The sequence below is a fragment of the Schistocerca piceifrons genome, chromosome 4, assembly GCF_021461385.2.
Source record: "Schistocerca piceifrons isolate TAMUIC-IGC-003096 chromosome 4, iqSchPice1.1, whole genome shotgun sequence".
NCBI classification, from domain to species: domain Eukaryota; kingdom Metazoa; phylum Arthropoda; class Insecta; order Orthoptera; family Acrididae; genus Schistocerca; species Schistocerca piceifrons.
This window is the reverse complement of record NC_060141.1, coordinates 632938958-632957669: the sequence shown is the minus strand read 5'-3', so window position 1 is coordinate 632957669 and position 18712 is coordinate 632938958. Positions and strand designations below refer to the sequence as shown.

Genomic DNA, 18712 nt, shown 5'->3' with positions numbered 1-18712 from the left:
GCAGTTTCTTTTAAATAGTCATTTAGGAGGACTTCTATTTCACCTAGCTTTCTGCCTAAACCCTGTTCATTCTGATAGAAAACTGTTAACTTATTTTTGTTTTTTGATTTCGGCGCACCATTTACATTGCTATTTGTGTGATGCTGCGTGCCAATAAAAAATCCTGGAGATGTTTTGGTGGAGCTTTTTTTTCTGAGTCAAAGTTTAATGTTGCCTTCAGATATTTCTTCAGCTGGTGGTGGTGTGGATGGTGTTTCATCTTCTAATGATGAATATTCTTGCAATGATTTTTGTCCAACTGTAGTAGATTCTGCTGCTGGTGTGGGAGAGGTACCCCCTTCTGTGAACTTTGTTAGCATTGATAAAGGAGCTGAAAATACGTCTGTTAAATCTTAATTTTTATTTGGAGTATTTCAGTTGCTGTGATGGGTGGTGGTAGTGGTATGGTAGGGCAATTCTTGTCTTCAACTGCTAACACTGCATTAAGTATTTCTCGACTAATGAATGTTATTTCAAGTTTATTTCTGTGTAACCCATGGCTGGTGAAATGACTTCTTTCTGAAGATGGTACATTCACATATGTGGCATTCAGGAAACTTTGGCATATTTTTTTCAAATTTTGTATTAGTAACAGCGATTTCTTTGTTGACATAAGATTTTTCCATCAGATCATGTCTTTGTCGTATACTTGCAACATAGAAGTTCACATTTATAATTTTCTGTAGTGTGCTTCTTAGCGATCTTGTGGCGAGTTTACCCTCATTGCTATAAAGGTCATTAGCACCCCCGATTATTAAACAGTTTCTTCCAGGCTCCAAAAAATGTTCACAGTTTTGTAGAATTTCACTGAAGCGCTCTTGTGGCGAGTTTACCCTCATTGCTATAAACGTCATTAGCACCCCCGATTATTAAACAGTTTCTTCCAGGCTCCAAAAAATGTTCACAGTTTTTTAGAATTTCACTGAAGGGAGCGCCTGGTTTCGTTATTCCACTAACCTTAAACATAGTTTGCATGTTAAACATGATACCAGGTAAGCCCTTTCCATGATTGTCTGAGGGCATGCAAATATCTTCTTTGTTCTTCTTACTTGAGGGTGTCATGTTCTCATGATATGTATGTTCCCTGTTAATTATAATACCGGTATTTTCTTGCTTGTTATTACGAGACTTCGTACTTGACTGGTTTTTAATCTCTGCATTTGGTGAAAGTACTTCGTTTCTTTCGCTATATATCACATCTTTTAGGCTCATCACAGGTTTAAAGTTCAAAATTATTTGCTACTGAGAATCTGAAGTTGTCGTTACAGTTAACACGATGGAACTTTTTGGGCCATATGAAGTTATCGTTTCGCCCATTTACAACGGTTTTTCACTACACTCTGAATTGACTTCTATCACTTTTTCAAGCTTCTGTACATACAGTTTGGCTAACGTAAGATCGTATTTTAATGAAGCAGTCTTCTAGATATTCCTTTTGTAAACACAATATATCACGATAACTACAGTGCACATTAGCACAGTCACATGTCATGTTTCTTTCTTCTAAAGTATTTAAACATTGTCGATGGATCCATTTTTGCGACCATGGGCATAATTTAACACCATTTCTCACCTTCTTACTACATTTTACACACATAATATTTAAAAACTTGCAGATTTGTTGATTAGTATGTCTATACGCGGCGCCGCATGAAGATCTGTTTTCATTGTGCATTTCAGATCAATGTTACTAAAACTGATGTTTACTGCATTTTATTGTAATATATTTACAAATTCTGTAAATTGATACAGCATATCAACACACATCAATCGATACATACAAGTTAAATGTATGACTACATAATTTGAATGTTTCATTGTACGAGATGGGAGAGCATGAAAAGGGCTGCTGACCAAGAGATTTATTCCCAATTGGGAACTCGCTCTGTTCCACTATCAGCCCGCATGGTGATAGGGTGAAAAGAACAACGACTCATTAGCGGGCACAGTCCAATCTGTGATAACGGGCCAGATCTGAAACATGCTGTGATGAAGTTTAGTGGAACTTAAGAGACTGAGCGCTGATCAGGTGACGCGGAGTTTGAGTTCAGTAGCTTTGAATGACACACTTCAATTTAGTTGTGTTTTGATTTCAGACTGCGCACAAATGGTGAATGTTGTGATAGTCAGTCCTAGGATATACTGATGGAGAGAAATGCAATGTTTAAATTTGATGAATTACACAGTTGATAGTGAATTTAATTAGCATGTTCCAGTGCTTTACTTAAATACTACCGAACTTTTACATTTACTCACAGACAGACATCGTGGCACAGTACCTCATGTGCTCACAAGAGCCAGACAGTAATTTTCCAAGTCTATGCATCCCTCCCTGTGACGCAAAATAATGGGGCCAAGTAACATTTTTATTAGGCGTGTCATCTCGCAGGCCAGAGGAAAGAATTAACTCATTACAAATGTCGAAAGATAACCATTATTTATGACATGTGAGGGTATTGTATCTTCACAGAAGGATGGGATACCATCAAACTTCATCACGGCTTTATTACGGGTGACATTCCAACACTGAGGTGAGTGCTGGCCTTCCATGTGCCACCAGGTCAATGGTGTACATTCAGAACTTCGATGCAGATAAAACCACCGCCATTAGAATCAACTGTCCTGAGGAAGAACGTATTCATGACAGGAGCCGCCACCCACTGTCACGGATTGTAACTGTGGATAGACTGGCCACAGCGCGTGAAATCACTTGCCACTTAATTTCTGTACAACAACAACCTTTGAGCAGCTATACTATCCAAAGACACCAACTCGCTGTGGGTACAGAAGCCACGTGTACCTCTGCTCGCTGCAGCACTTTATATCAGAGATTTTCTGTCCTATTCCATACACAGTGGAAGACTGTCTATATTCCTGAGTACACACCATAATCGCCCTTTCATTATTCTTATGATCATCAAATGAGATATATGATGGTCACAGCAGAACTGTTGCATGGTCATCCTAGTATCCTTACTCTCTACATTTATTCAGTGGAGTTTTGCAAGGAAACTGCCACCTTTGTTTCAAAGACCCCATTTAAAATTCATAAGCATTTATGTTATTTATTTATGTAACCTGATCTGATCAATGTCTTCAAGCTCTCTCTTACACTGGACTGGGGTTTCGCACATACAGTATTTCTTTTTACATCATAGTAACCTAAGAATAACAATACTTTAATATGACAGTAAACCAGTATCAATAGAATTATAAATGTTTTTAATGTATCTAGAGACAATGTAAATAAATAATATGGATAAGAATTAATGCAAGCAGTAGTACTACTACTGCTGCTGCTACTGCTAATAATAATAATAATAATAATAATAATAATAACAGTGAACAGAAATACCAGAAAAACCGTTTTAAAAATAAAATACTAAATTTGGAAGGCTTTCAAAGCAGAAGAAATAAAAAATCGGGAACAACATGGACAGCAGAAAGGAAGAGACTTCATGGAGAGAAAATGAGGGAATACTGGAAAAACAGGAAACAACAACAAAGGGAGAAGAGGGACTGAATTTTTTAACGTGATCTTAGTTGTTCAATACGATTGCAAAAAAAAAAAAGAAAGTGAACAATGTTTAGATCTGTAAACACTTGCAATCAAAAAACAGACACTGACAGATAAAATTTTCGATGTTAAATTTATGGGAGAACCTCAGATCCATTCGAAATCAAAACTGGTGAGACAAAGAGAGCCGCAGTCTCCATTACTCCTCTAATGTGTGCTTGAGAAAGTGATACAAGAATGGAGCGAACAGAAAACATTTCTCAAAATTGAACAGCCGGTTACTTTTGGTAGACGAAAATTATCTATAAATTGCTTAGCATTTGTAGGCAATTTAGTAATATTAACGTGCGGCATTTGATAAGTCGAACATCAAACTGAACTCTTGAAAGAAATTACGGAAATGTTTCGAAAAAAATGAGTACCAATTAAATGCGCAAACGAAGTTGACACTCGGCGTGCTGGCTGATGGAAGCGGCTGTAAATGGGAAATGCCTTTGCAGTCGCTCCCATCAGCCACCGCGCTGAGTGTCAACTTCATTTGTGCGTACAGTACATGAAATACTGCAAAATTGGATGAGTTCCACAATTTAAATATCTTGGTGAAACCATACAGGAAAATGGAACTGAAACAGAAGCAAACAATATTTTATGCCAAAAACTGGAAACTGCATACTACTTACCTAAAATATCTACAAGAAGAAATTTATATGCAAGCACACAAAATTGAGACATTACAGTACAATAACTAAACAACAATGACTTTATGGATCAGAAACAATAAATTTGAAAAGTAAAACTGACGTAGAGACCACTGAGAAAAAGGGACGCAAAATCGTACGAAAAATTCTAAACCCAAAACTTGTAGATGAACAATACCAACTTAGAAGCAGACAGAAAACCAAACGATTTACAGACATCCAAAGCGATATTAGAAAACGCATAGCTAAGATCCCGTGGACATATTAAAAGAATGAACACAGAGACTTACAGAACAAATAGTCCGTATTTTGACAATTGGAGCAAAGCCAAGACGCCATGATGAAATGGTATGGCGAGATCAAAAGTGAGCTGAAATTGGCAGAACTTACTCCAGAACTTGTTCAAACTGGGAAATCTTAGGTTCCAAAATTCACAAATTGCAAGATGACCGAGAGGAAAAACTAAAGAAGAAGAAGAAGAAAACTGGAACATGGTCTGAAAACAGAAATGAAGTCCACAGGAGGAGAATGAAAGAAATATGGGCACAAAGGAACGCAAATGCCACCTATAAGAACTTCATGAATCATAATGGGATTATTTGCTAATAATTAAAAAATAATAGAGATTGCTGCAGATACCAAATGTATTCATAGGTGTACAAAAGGGATATTCTCCGACGTAGCGAGTTCTGAGAGAGAGAAATTTACATAGACTGCAGCGGCTAAGAACAATGGGGAATGAGGTAGATCCAGTTGAAAGGATTTAATAGGGTAATGAGTGTTTATAAGGAAAAAGTTGGAGAATATTGTTGCTTCAGTAAGTATATTATTAGCTGTCTTTTGAAGCAGATGTTATTCAGTTGCCTGGCATAATGAGAGAGGTAATTCCAATGTCAGCTTCCTGCTACTGAAAAGGACTTCGAGAACACGCCTGATTGGTGGAATGGGACAGAGAGTATTTCGCTCTGATGCTCTGTTGTTAAGACAAGAGCTTTTAAGTCGAGGAGAGATGGGAGGAAAAATGTACACTGATAAGACAATACAGGAGTCAGTGTCTTTGGAAATCTCTTAGCTTGTCTGCACTTAGCCGGGTTAGCTATGCATAAGTTGGTGAAATATGATGAAAGAATCGAACGTCAAGTATACATTGAATGCTGGAGTTCATTACCGGTACCAGGAGCCATGAATTTTCCTGAGAAATACCTTGCAGGTTAATACTGCTGTAATCAACAATAGGAAATATAAGCGTTTGTAGGCTATTCTTTTTTAGGTCCAAAGAGAAGGACTTTATGTATTTTTGTATAGCAAGGAGAGGTGGCGATGCCTGCTTGCTCACTGCAGCTATGTGCTTAGACCACTTTAGCTTTTCATCTGTTATTACGTTGTCATTCTGCTTCTATGTAGGGTCTATTCTTAGTACCGCCTGTGCTTTTGTATTGTACAGGCACATGCTAAGCAGCGACCATTACTTCCGCAGGTATGTACCAGTTGAGGTCGAAATCTACCACGAAGTTATAAACATTACTTTTATTATTTGCGATCATAAATTGTTTTAATTGCTTAGGAAAGAATGGGCCGACGTTTGAATAGTGATCAAATTTTGGAGTTACTGTTAGCTAGTGAAGACTAATTCATCGTTCACACCTTCTTTTCACGATGCTACCGAGTTCAGCGACAGTGAAAGAGAAATATCTGGCCTCAAAATGACAGGAAAATACACTGAGTTGACAAAAGTCATGGGATAACTCCTAAAATTTTTCAGACATCTTTTTTTTTGCCCAGTGTAGTGAAGTAGCTTGATGTAGCATGGATTCCACTAGTCGATGGAAGTTTCCTGAAGAAATATTGAGCCATGCTGCTTCTACAGCCGTCCATAATTGCGAAATTGAAGGATTTTGTGCACGAACTGGCCCCTCCGTTGTGTCCCTTGTCGGCCTATCTGGATGGCCAAATCAATAGCTCGAATTGTTTAGACTGTTCTTCAAACCAGTCATGAACAATTGTGGCCTGGTGACATGGTGCATTGTCATCCACGGTAATTCCATCATTACTTAGGAACATTGAAGTCCATGAATGGCTGAACATAAGCATTTCCATTCAATGACCGGTTCAATTGGACCAGAGGACCCAGTCCACCCCATGTAAACACAGCCCATGCTGTTATGGAGCCGCCACAGCTTGCACATTGCCTTGGGTCCATGGCTTCGTGGGGTATGCACCAACTTGAACCTGACCTTTAGCTTGTACCATCTGAATTCAGCACTCATCTGACCACACTACAGTTTTATAGCCGTCTGAGGTCCAACCAATATGGTCACGAACCCAGGAAAGGTGCTGCAGTCGATGTCGTGCTTCCAACAAAGGCAGTCGCGTCGGTCGTCTGCTGCCATAGCTCACTAACGCCAAATTTTGCGGCACTGTCCTAACGGAAACGTTCACCATACGTCCCACACTGATTTATGCGGTTCTTTCACGCAGTGTTGATTGTTAACACTGACAACTCTAGGCAAACCGCCGCTGCTCTCCGTCGTTAAGTGAACGCTATTGGCCTCTGCTTTCTCCTTGGCGAGTGGTAATGCCTGAAATTTAGTATGCTCGGCACACTCTTGATACCGTGAATTTCAGAATACTGAATTCCGCAAAGATATTGGAAATGGAATGCTGCATGCATCAAGCTTCAGCTACCATTTCGCGTTCAAAGTCTGTTAACTCCCGTTGTGTGGCCACAATCATGTCGGCCACTGTTTTACATGAATCACCTGAGTACAAATGGCGACTCCGCCAATACACTGCCCTTTTCTACTTTGAGTGTGCGGTACTATCCCCAGCTGTATACGTGCATATCAGTATCCCATGACTTGTCATCTTAGTATAGAGGACGATGAAACGGCGAAGGAGAATGTCTGCGAAGAATATGAAGAATAATAAAACAATCTGGCCATTTTTAAGGAGAAAATTGTGATAAGCGAAAGTAAGTTCTATCATTTAGAGTAGGATGCTTTTCGTTGGGTGGATACTTTTCGTTGTCTTTCTTGACCGGTTAATGTATCTATTGTCATTTTTTTAAATTGAAAGTCACTATTTATTTTCTCTTTATAGTTTTCTTAATTGGTCATTATTTCATCTCAAATGGTTCAAATGGCTCTGAGCGCTATGGGACTTAACATCTATGGTCATCAGTCCCCTAGAACTTAGAACTACTTAAACCTAACTAACCTAAGGACATCACACAACACCCAGTCATCACGAGGCAGAGAAAATCCCTAACCCCGCCGGGAATCGAACCCGGGAACCCGGGCGTGGGAAGCGAGAACGCTACCGCACGACCACGAGCTGCGGACATTTCATCTCAGGACATGTTTCTCAACATTCTTATACACTCATGCTTAGAAAAAACAGAACACTTTGAACAACTGGAGATACGACGTTCATATTCACAGGGCACGTACATTAGTATGTTCTGTAGAAATTATTAGCATCTGAAACAAGTCGGCCTGCGGTTTCAACGTCAACATCGATGTCGCGGTGGAACACCACCTCCTGGTAAAATGTACCTATGGCTCTCACTATCGCTGTAAACCGAAGTGTGACTTGAGCAGACGTGCAGGATGCCTCGCAGACGAATGCGCGAACTGTACTGTCAAATCAGTGAGTTTGAAACAGGACGCATTATTGGCATGAGAGAATGTCATGCAACCATACGGGAAACTGCCACTCGTGTGGGACGAAGTGTTTCAGCAGTGCAACGGGCGTGTGCAGAATGGTTCACGGAGGGCCGTAGAACACGACGAGATGTGTCAGGATGCACCAGCCAGACTAACCCTGGAGAAGATCGACACTTCATTCGAATGGCATTGCAGGACAGATCTGCATCCTTCTCGGCTCTGGCGCAATAGTGGAACAGTGTAACACATCGGACACTATCAGGGGTGACAGTGCGTCACTGTTTATTACGGCACTGGTTACGTGCGCGTCGTCCACTTCACCGCCTACCTTTGACGAATGTGCAGAAACATGCTAGACGGCAATGGTGTATGGAACGACGTCATTCGGAATAGGAATGGCATCAGATAGCGTCTCTCGACGAATCCAGGTTCTGTTTGTTTGAAAATGACGGCCGCCTTTTCGTTCACCACAGACATGGGGAGTGGCATCACAGTGACTGCATTCGCACAAGATGTACAGCGCCAGCTCAAGGTCTTATGGTGTCGGTTGCTATTGGGCACAACCACAAATCACAAATGGTGTGTATAGAGGGCATTGTGACCAGTGTGACCTACGTGAATGACATACTGTCTGATGTAGCCAAATCCTTTCCGCGCAACACCCCAGACGCCATTTTTACCAAAACAGTGCTACATGAACACGTAACTTTTTGGTGCCACAGGATGTCAGCCTTTTGCCTTGGCCCGTCAGATTACCAGACTTGTCTCCAATCGAAAATGTGTGGGATATGATGAAATGACGGGTGCAGTGCTGTGACCCAATGCTAACCATCACAGATGTACTTTGGAACCAGGTGAATGCAGCATGAATGGCTATACCACAGGACCCCATTCGCGCGTTATGCGCGTCGATGCCATCATGCATGGAAGAAGTTATCGGGACCATGGCGGACCCTATGCCTACTAGGTAACAGGACACAGGCTGAACCGAGGTGACTGAAATGCTAATAATTTCTGCAGAACACACTATTGTATATGTCCTGTGAATATGAACGTCCTACCTCTGGTCGCTCAAGGTGCTCTGTTTTTAACAACAGTTTAGAGAAACGTAGAAATAAATGAGTTTCAAGTGACATTTGTTTTTGGAGTCGAAAACTGCCCCACGAAGTTACTGACGTTAGTCTAAACAGCGAATGTAGTTAAGGATTAAAGGTAGTAGGGATTCCCTATATTTCGCACTAATGACCCTAGAATGACCAACCAGGACAGCTTGGGTTTTAGATGTATTGAGCTTTCGCTCTATATTCTAAGCATAATTTGATAGTGCACACAGGTCAGAACTGAAATTCTCGATAGCTGTCTTCAGGTTTATTGCCTCTGCACTTAGATACAACTGGAGGTAATCAACAAACATGCGATGTTTACAGTAAAACGAGACTGATGACTCATCACTGACATACAATAAATGAAGCATAGTACTTAATACCGAACCCTTGGGGACGTCTGATATTACCTGTCTCCGTTACGATTTGATGGTGCCGGACATGACGAATTGCTGGCGAAATGTCAGCTATGCACGAAACCGTTGCACTGCACTTGGAGAGAAATTCAGCCTGTTAAGTTTGGCAAGTAAAATATCGGAGTCGACAGCGCCAATGGCTTTGCTAAAGTGTAAGACGTTCATAATAGTCGCCTCTTGTCTCTCCATGGGAAGCTTCAGGTCAGCTTTTACTTTTATTAAAGGAGGTATTGTGCTGTGATTTTTGCTGAAAGTCGATCGGTATTTGTCCAGTAGGCTGTTTGTAGATGAGTACGTCGATAGCTGATCGTCTACTGTTTACTGTAAGGCCTCTGACAGTGCCGGAAGAGTGAGGATAGTTCGGTTATCAGAGGATGCTGTTGCAATGCAGCATAACAGTTCTCGTTTCCAGACCTCAGGGAAAATACTTATCGTTAAGAAATGGTTCAAGGTATCTTTTATTGTGAGCAGTAGTGTGTCAATGATAAGTTCCATCATTTGGGCAGTGATGCCATTGTGTCTAGAACATACGGCATTATATTCTGGGGTGACCCTCTCCATTCACAAAGAGCAGTTTTGGTTCTGGAAATGGCAGTTCGAGCAATATCTGTTGTAAGTTCTTGTTGTGAAGTTTGTTCAGAGAACAGAGAAGAAGTTCCTCACGTGTCCCTCCATCTGTTCTGTCAGGAAGTTCATGGAAAAAAATTAAGCAAACTCCTGTGTTATATTGTTGAAAATACGTATATACTCAGCACCTTGTTGCGTGCATAGCATTCGTGTGAATTATATTTAATTTGTTATTCACTTTTATGATGTTAATTGCGTGACCATGGAGATTTACTCTTTAATTAAGTCTTGCGGAACTAGAAGGGTAAAATAAAAAGGAATACATGATGATATGATATGTATGATGGATTTTTAACGATATTTCCAGACTCCGTCAAGACAAAGTTTTTTGTTTTTCCCCAAGGTGTAAACAGTAAGTGCATGATTCAGTTGCAGTTCACTTCGGTTGTGAGTAATGTGAAGTACTGGTTCAGTTCCTCGACTGGGACGATGGGATCAGCTGCGGCTTTTACTTTGCGTATACCAAGACCACGTTGGTGTTCCCATAGGACAGCTGATCTGTGTCGTGTTAATTAACGAATGGGCATGCCTGAGTTTAAAATTTCTCATAGCTTGTTTGAATCTGTTCCACTTCTGCCCGTAAGCAATATGATCTTCAGCTGTAATCCTGCTTATCGCGAGCTGTCACCTTAACAACTATGGCTACCTGGGCACGCCTCGAGGACCGACCCAACGTCCCTAATTGTCCACTTCCTGCAGTTGCTGTAAATACCTGTATGTAGGTTTCAATCTGTTCTCGAGACGTGCTTGGCTAGCTGAAGTAGTTAAAGCCGTCGACAGACGGGAAGAATTAGCTAATGTTGACCTGGCCCTCTTCGAGTTTTGTGACGCCACTTCTTACTATGTCAAGTTGAGGGGCCATTTCGTCACGTGAATCAGAAAGAAGTTCTGCGGTATTTGGGCGAAGTGTCACGTAAGGTGGAACCAGTAGGAAGGAAGAAAGTTCGTTACGTCACAAGCAGAAAGCTTAGGGGCCCCAGAAAGTGAGACGCCATGTTGCACTTGTTTTCAGTAGAAGCCCGTATTCGGTGAGTTTTATGTTGTAGCTTACACCCCATGAATATATACTGTTTTTAAGCACCAGCATATTGAATGTCTTGAGAACAAAACGTTACTGGTACGATTTGTTGTAATAAAACGACGTGAACGTCTTACTGGTGGTTAAAGAAGTTTCGTATTTAGTTATTATCGCTTTATAACTCGTGTGTTAACATAGTACTTCGCTTTAACGCAACGGCACATTAAAGATTGATGAAAAATGTGCAGTTTTTGCTAGGAGTTGTTTTAGTTATATGTAAATTAATACATTTCGCACATCAAAGCCTATAGAGGAGTACAAGATAAAATACAAAGCTGCTCATAACAAAGCTACAGTCTAGCGTAGTGGGTGCAGGTATAATGTTTTGGAACAGAAGTTTGTTTGGTATAAGGCTCCAGTCCTGTTGCATCCAATTTTTTTCTGTCTTCGCGTTTTCGAAAAGGTTGTAGGGATTTTTCGCGTAATTAACAGAAATAATATCTGTAATACTTGATTTTATGTAAATATAAGTGGAAGGAGTGAATTTGGTCGATTTGATGTTGTTTGGTAAGCTGTTATCCTTATTCATTGGACTTCTTTCCTTTTTTTCTTCTTAGGTATTCAGGGATACCGAGTGTTTTATTTATGTATACCACGGTCAGAACATAAAGACTAGCATATGGACAAGGGAGGGAATGTGCCTTTTAATACAGCCAATGGAATTTCACACGCATGCATCTTCGTGATCAAACTGTACTGTTTGCGAGCAAAATACAGGCGACAACTGCCACTGGAGAGGGCTGAGAGAGCAAAATTACGGTAACCAGATCGTCCTGTGTGCCAACAGCGCAGTGTCTTGTGACGTTGTTATACCACCTGCATGCATGGCAACGTTCTGCCTCGTCCTTTGTTGATGGCTTAAAGCAACCACTCATGATAAGTTCGAGATCTGGCTTTGAGTCTTGGATTTGCACGTATTTTCATATGTTTCTAGTAAATGGCAACGTTCTGCCTCGTCCTGTGTTGATGGCTTAAAGCAACCACTCATGATAAGTTCGAGATCTGGCTTTGAGTCTTGGATTTGCACGTATTTTCATGTGTTTCTAGTAAATGGTACCACTTGATGTATAAATGTATACATTTCATGTATTTAATACAGCTGTAGACCGTCAGTAGTGCATGTTCCCTCTGAACTGCATGCATGTCTGAAGGACATTTGCACAAACTACAAAGGCGCTGTAGAATACAGATATTCAATAACTGTGATGAGATAGTGCCGCGACCTACCATCTTGCAGATGACATCACACAAGGCTTAGAGCCAACTTAAAGACAATTAGAGCAAAATTGCAGATACTTTCAGAGTTTCCATAGTGGTTGAGAATGAAATACGATGCTGAAGTTTCTTCTGGTGTCTAGGAAGAATGTTCACCTGCATCTACTGTCGCAAGACTGTGTCTGCGAATGAAACACACTGTGTTTCAGTTGAGTTAATTTTGCTGAATTCATGACCTGTACCAATGATATAAGTTACTTTGGAGACTTTTGTATAACGAAGCAGCCGTGTTTAACAGTACTTAATGACATGAAGTTTGTCTGTCACTGTATCAATAGCACTAACCTACATATTTTCGCATGATAGCACAGTACTGTGAACAGTCTTATAACCTGATAACTGCAGTTGTTTTGTCCAGGAAAGAATTGCTTTGCAATGTTGAGAATTTTCTTGATGGACCTACGTACTATTAAATAGAAGGTGCTGAACTGTAGTAGGTTGCATGTTAATGTGACGGTGACAGTACCTGACAAGCGTCCTTCTTCTCGTAGTAGGTGCACAGCATGTTATCCTTGATATGATCGCCGATGGACGACTTGCGGCAGAAGTCGTTGGAGATGACGCGGACCTCGGCGGCGAGGAGGAAGCGCGACAGTGGCTTGTCTTGCCCGACACGGCCCCAGCCTGCCACGATCGCGAGCTGGTCTGCGTAGTCCATCTCCACTGTGGGCATAGATGGCGTCGAAGTGTCAGAAGAATTTGGCGGCGTCTGCTTAGATGTTCTCAGCCACTGTGAACGTCCAGGTGTGTGGTCAGAACTCAAAAGTCTTTCAGTAGCCCTACACTGAATGTGCCTGGGGAGCAGTGACAAAAGGATTTCAACAGCGTTCAATTTTGCGTCAACTCCTGATGCTCATATGGGCTGTCGTATATAAAACTGGTATGCGTCACATCCGAGTTTCAAGTCACAACGAACTAACTAAAAAAAGAATAGATGATAGTAACGTTGAGAAACATGTAGTTACCTGTTTATAAGAGATACTGTAAGTGGTGGCCATGGGCATCCAGGCATCGCTGATTTCGCTTGATGACGTTACCAGCCACACGCTGTAATTCAGCAGGTGTGATTTCTCTAGTAACGTTCTGCTTAAGATCGTCTATTGTGCAAAGATTGTCAGCACACACTTTGCTTTTTATTATGCCCCATTAACAAAAATCACACAAAGTTACACTGCTGGCCACTAAAATTCCTACACCACGAAGATGGCGTGCTACAGACGCGAAATTTAACCGACAGGAAGAAGATGCTGTGATACGCAGATGATTAGCTTTTCAGAGCATTCACACAAGGTTGGCGCCGGTGGCGACACCTATAACGTGCTGACATGAGGAAAATTTCCAACGGATTTCTCATACATAAACAGCAGTTGACCGGCGTTGCTTGGTGACACGTTGTGATGCCTCGTGTAAGGAGGAGAAATGCGTACCATCACGTTTACGACTTTGATAAAGGTCGGATTGTAGCCTATCGCGATTGCGGTTTATCGTATCGCGACATTACTGTTAGCGTTGGTCGAGATCCAACGAGTGTTAGCGGAATATGGAACCGATGGGTTTAGGAGGATAATACGGAACGCCGTGCTGGATCCCAACAGCCTCGTATCACTAGCAGTCGAGATGACAGGCATCTTATCCGCATGGCTGTAATGGATCGTGCAGCCACATCTCGATCCTTGGGTCAACAGATGGGGACGTTTGCAAGACGACAACCATCTGCACGAACAGTTCGACGACGTTTGCAGCAGCATGGACTATCAGCGCGGAGACCGTGGCTGCAGTTACCCTTGACGCTGCATCACAGCAGGAGCGCCTACGATGGTGTACTAAACGACGAACCTGGGTGCACGAATGGCAAAACGTCATTTTTTCGGATGAATCCAGGTTCTGTTTACAGCATCATGATAGTCGCATCCGTGTTTGGCGACATCGCCGTGAACGCACAATGGAAACGTGTATTCGTCGTCGCCATACTGGCGTGTCACCCGGCGTGATGGTATGGGTGTCATTGGTTACACGTCTCGGTCACCTCTTGTTCGCATTGACGGTACGTTGAACAGTGGACGTTACATTTCAGATTTGTTACTATACGTGGCTCTACCCTTCATTCGATCCCTGCGAAACCCTACATTTCAGCAGGATAATGCACGACCGCATGTTGTAGGTCCTGTACGGGCCTTTCTGGATACAGAAAATGTTCGACTGCTGCCCTGGCCAGCATATTTTCCAGGTCTCTCACCAACTGAAAACGTCTGGTCAATGGTGGCCGAACAACTGGCTCGTCACAATGCGCCAGTCATTACTCTTGATTAACTGTGGTATCGTGTTGAAGCTGCATGGGCAGCTGTACTTGAACACGCCATTCAAGCTCAGTTTGACTCAATGCCCAGGCGTATCAAGGCCATTATTACGGCCAGAGGTGGTTGTTCTGGGTACTGATTTCTCAGGATCTATGCACCCCAACTGCGTGAAAATGTAATCACATGTCAGTTCTAGTATAATACATTTGTCCAATGAATAGCCGTTTATCATCTGCATTTCTTCTTGGTGTAGCAATTTTAATGGCCAGTATTGTAAGTCCAGGGACGCTGGGAACCAAGGCCTCTACTGGCAAGTCTGTCTTCAGGGAATATGTTGGTGATGTGCGCCATACTTTGGTTGGAAGGTCATTGCTCCATCTTGCTGGAATAGTAAGTGCAGCTTCTTTGCATCTGTTAATTATGCATACAAAGAGTCTAAGATCTTTAGATATCTGGTGCTCTTTAAAGTGTACTTGAAAAATATGGGGCCAATAATTTCATGGAGGACAACGCACACCAAACACCTATCTTCTCTGAGTGAAGAGGCTCTTGATGCAGAATATGTGAGTGGTTCTCAATTCTGAATTCTGGGCATCAGTATCTCAATTCTGGGAATTCACGTAATCTGACAGATGAAACCAAGCCTCATCTGACATGAAGTAAACCAAAGGATCCATGTAACCGTTAGCAACTGACTTTTACTACCAGTTACAATAATGAATTCTTTTCGTGAACCTCACATTTCAACCCTTGCACCACACTCACACAATAGGCTTTCAATTTCACATCTCTTACTACCCGATGGCACGATGCACAGGCTACACCAACATGCAGCAATAACCTGCTTACCGACTTGCGAGGTCTTCTCGTAATGTCGATGCGAATTCTGTCTATAGTTTCAGGGGTCCTCACTGCTGTTCACTTATTCCTCTGCACATTCTGAACAGATCCTAAAGACCTCCATTACTTGTACATATCTTGAATAGTGCTGGTCGTGGGGAGATTCTACCAGGATACTTTGTTTGAAACATTTCTTTACATTCCTTGATGGAGCCTACCTTTCACGAAACATTCCACAATATAAATTAGCTGTTCTAAAGCAAACTAACCAGTTACTGTAACAAATCAACAATATGAGCTTCTCACAACGACTGATGCACAAACACACACCTGTGCTCTACTTACCGACGAAATACAGTTTAGCTTACTTTCAAGACAGTGTTACTACTTCACAAGCAATTTGACTAGAGATGATTAACTAGTCCGAGGTGTACTGGATTTATGTGGGACACCTTGTATTTGTGAATGATATTCCACTTCACTTTCATCAAGCAGATTGGTATTTTTTGCAGTTGATACTGCTGTTATACTAAATCCCATTGGAGAAAACGTTACAGAAGAAATTACTGATGAGTATTTTCGAAGAATGATTACGTGATTTTCTGAAGAAGGGCTCTCCCTACATTTTGAGAAAGTACGCTACATTCAGTTCTGTACAACAAATAGAGTCATACCAACGAGTGATGTGGTACATACACAGGTACCAGAAAACAGGTTTAGTTTAATTGATAATCTTAGAAACAATCGAATCAACCTCGTAACATATTTTTCAATATTTCTACTCAATAATGTCGTATGGAATAATTTTCTGAGGTAACTCATCTCTTAGAAAGAAAGTATTGATTGCAAAAAAGCAAACAGTAAGAATAATACATGGTATTCACTCGCAATCATCTCGCAGATACCTCTACTACTAGTTAGATATTTTAAGCGTATCTTCACAATGTAAATATTCACTAATCAAGATCGAAAAAAAATCTGTCATAATTTGGAAACAATAATGATGTCAATATCTACAATAAGAGAAGAAAAAATGTTCATTAGAGTATCATGTAAAAATTCTAAGTAAATCGTTCAACTTCATCTATATAAATATCTGAAGAACATTTCGAGGTATTTGATAACAACGTTTCCACTTTACATATTACATATAAATTTATATATTAAAAATTGATAGTCTCTGTCAGTCTGAGTGTTCATTAGAGTATTGTGTAAAAATTTGAAATGGATCAGTCAAGCACTTTTCGCGATTTGTGCTAACAAAGTTTCCCTTTTATGTATAACACACACACACACACACACACACACACACACACACATATATATATATATATATATATATATATATATATATATAGAACATCATGAAGAAAATACATGCTTAGTTTACAAGTACATAAATTCATTCTCCAGTACTTTTGACTTACAAATGCAGGCAATTTAGTTAACATGGCGTCCAGATATCTCAGTTTACTGGTGAGTCATCGAGGCCATTATGCATATACTACCACAAAGTCAAACGTGAAATGGAATGAAAAGACCATCAAAAACTTGTTTGATGTACCTTCATGAAAAAGCTTGCACTGTGGAGTGCAAGATACAGTGCTGAGCAGCAAGAAAAAGCCCCCTTATTAACGAGGAGCTGTTGACATTAAGCAGAATGCCGCTTTAATGTGGTTTCTTGCCAGTTTGAACATATTTTGTGAGTGAAACTAGATTTACTATATGTAGTCTCGACAGTGAAGTGTGTATGTGAAGCAAAGCCGACAAAGAATTTTAATTTTGTAAACTATAACATACCAATAGAGCAGGCTGGTTTTATGCCAGGAACAAGCTGCTGTGATCAGGTCTCTCATTTAAAACCTACATGGAGAGACGATTCCAGGAACAACTCGAAACATCCGCTGTGTTTATTGATTTAAGTTCAGCCTCGGCATATAGTATGGAAGGTTACCACTATTCAAGGTGTATCAATTTATTCTTTGCAACTTCTTTCTCCATCTACACAACGAGGTGTTCAGCAACAGATTTTACCAAGTAACCTCAATGGAAAATCAAGTATCTTCCATAGCCTACAAAATGGCCTACCACAGGGATCTGTACTAGCTCTTCGACTAGCTTCTGCACTACCGTTTAGAGACAAGGACACTGTTTCAAGTTGTTTCCAAAAATCTCGAAAAGTACTTAAGCAATTCACTTCACATTTTTACGTGATATTCTGATAAACATTCCGGCGACACACTACGGTTTTATTATTATATGTGGTACACAAATATCTATCTAAAACCTATAATAGTATACAGACAAGCTGATGTTTAATATTGTTACCAAAAATCTCTAAAAATTTATTTCAGATCTTTACATGATATTCTAACAAACGTTTCATAGACATAGGTTACATATTTTTAATATATATGATATGTAAATATATGCATAATAATACACACAGAGGAAACGTTGATAAAAATCTCAAAAAGTTCTTTACCGATTCACCTCAAATGTTTACATGATTAAAAAATGTTTGGGCAGGGTAGACCCAGGTTATATATATATATATATATATATATATATATATATATATATATATATATATATATATATATATAGTATGATTATAATTAAAGTTAAACTTTCAAAACGCTGTGGATATAACACCACTGGTCAGAATGATGTCAAATTGCAACGGAATATTATCGGAGAAGGGGGAAAACGTATGGCAGAAGAATAAAAATAGTGCGAAAATTGATCAATAGATGGCGCTGTATGTGTCAGGATACATAAATGAAAATACCTGTCATGCGCACTGAAGTTGGTATAAACACGCCAGGTACACGGCTTTTCCTCCTTTCGCGTCTGCGACATTCGCCATGACTGTCTCAATGCAGGATCTCGCTCTGCCTGTAAAGCTGTATTACAAGACTGATGACTGTGCACACGTCGCTCTGCAGGAGTTCGGGACACTGAAGCGTTTGAAAAAAGGAATTGATCCGATGACTGCCATGGTTCTGTAGAAAATGATTCCGAAATTCGAAAAGACGGGTTCTTTTATTGTGCAACCTAGTAGAGGGAGGAAACGAATTAATTCGACCACAATGAGATTTTCACTCTGCAGCTGAGTGTGCAATGGTATGAAACTTCCTGACAGATTAAACCTGTT

At 40.6% G+C, this 18712-nt stretch overlaps 1 protein-coding gene across 1 annotated transcript in view; it reads right to left on the bottom strand.

Annotated features, from left to right (window-relative positions):
• The window catches only part of LOC124796348 (transmembrane protease serine 11G-like), a 288019-nt gene that overhangs the window by 99052 nt on the left and 170255 nt on the right, over positions 1-18712 (bottom strand). The window contains exon 3 of the mRNA XM_047260491.1: positions 12885-13081. Within this exon, the coding sequence (XP_047116447.1) occupies positions 12885-13081 (197 nt within the window). The remainder of the gene's footprint in view (positions 1-12884; positions 13082-18712) is intronic.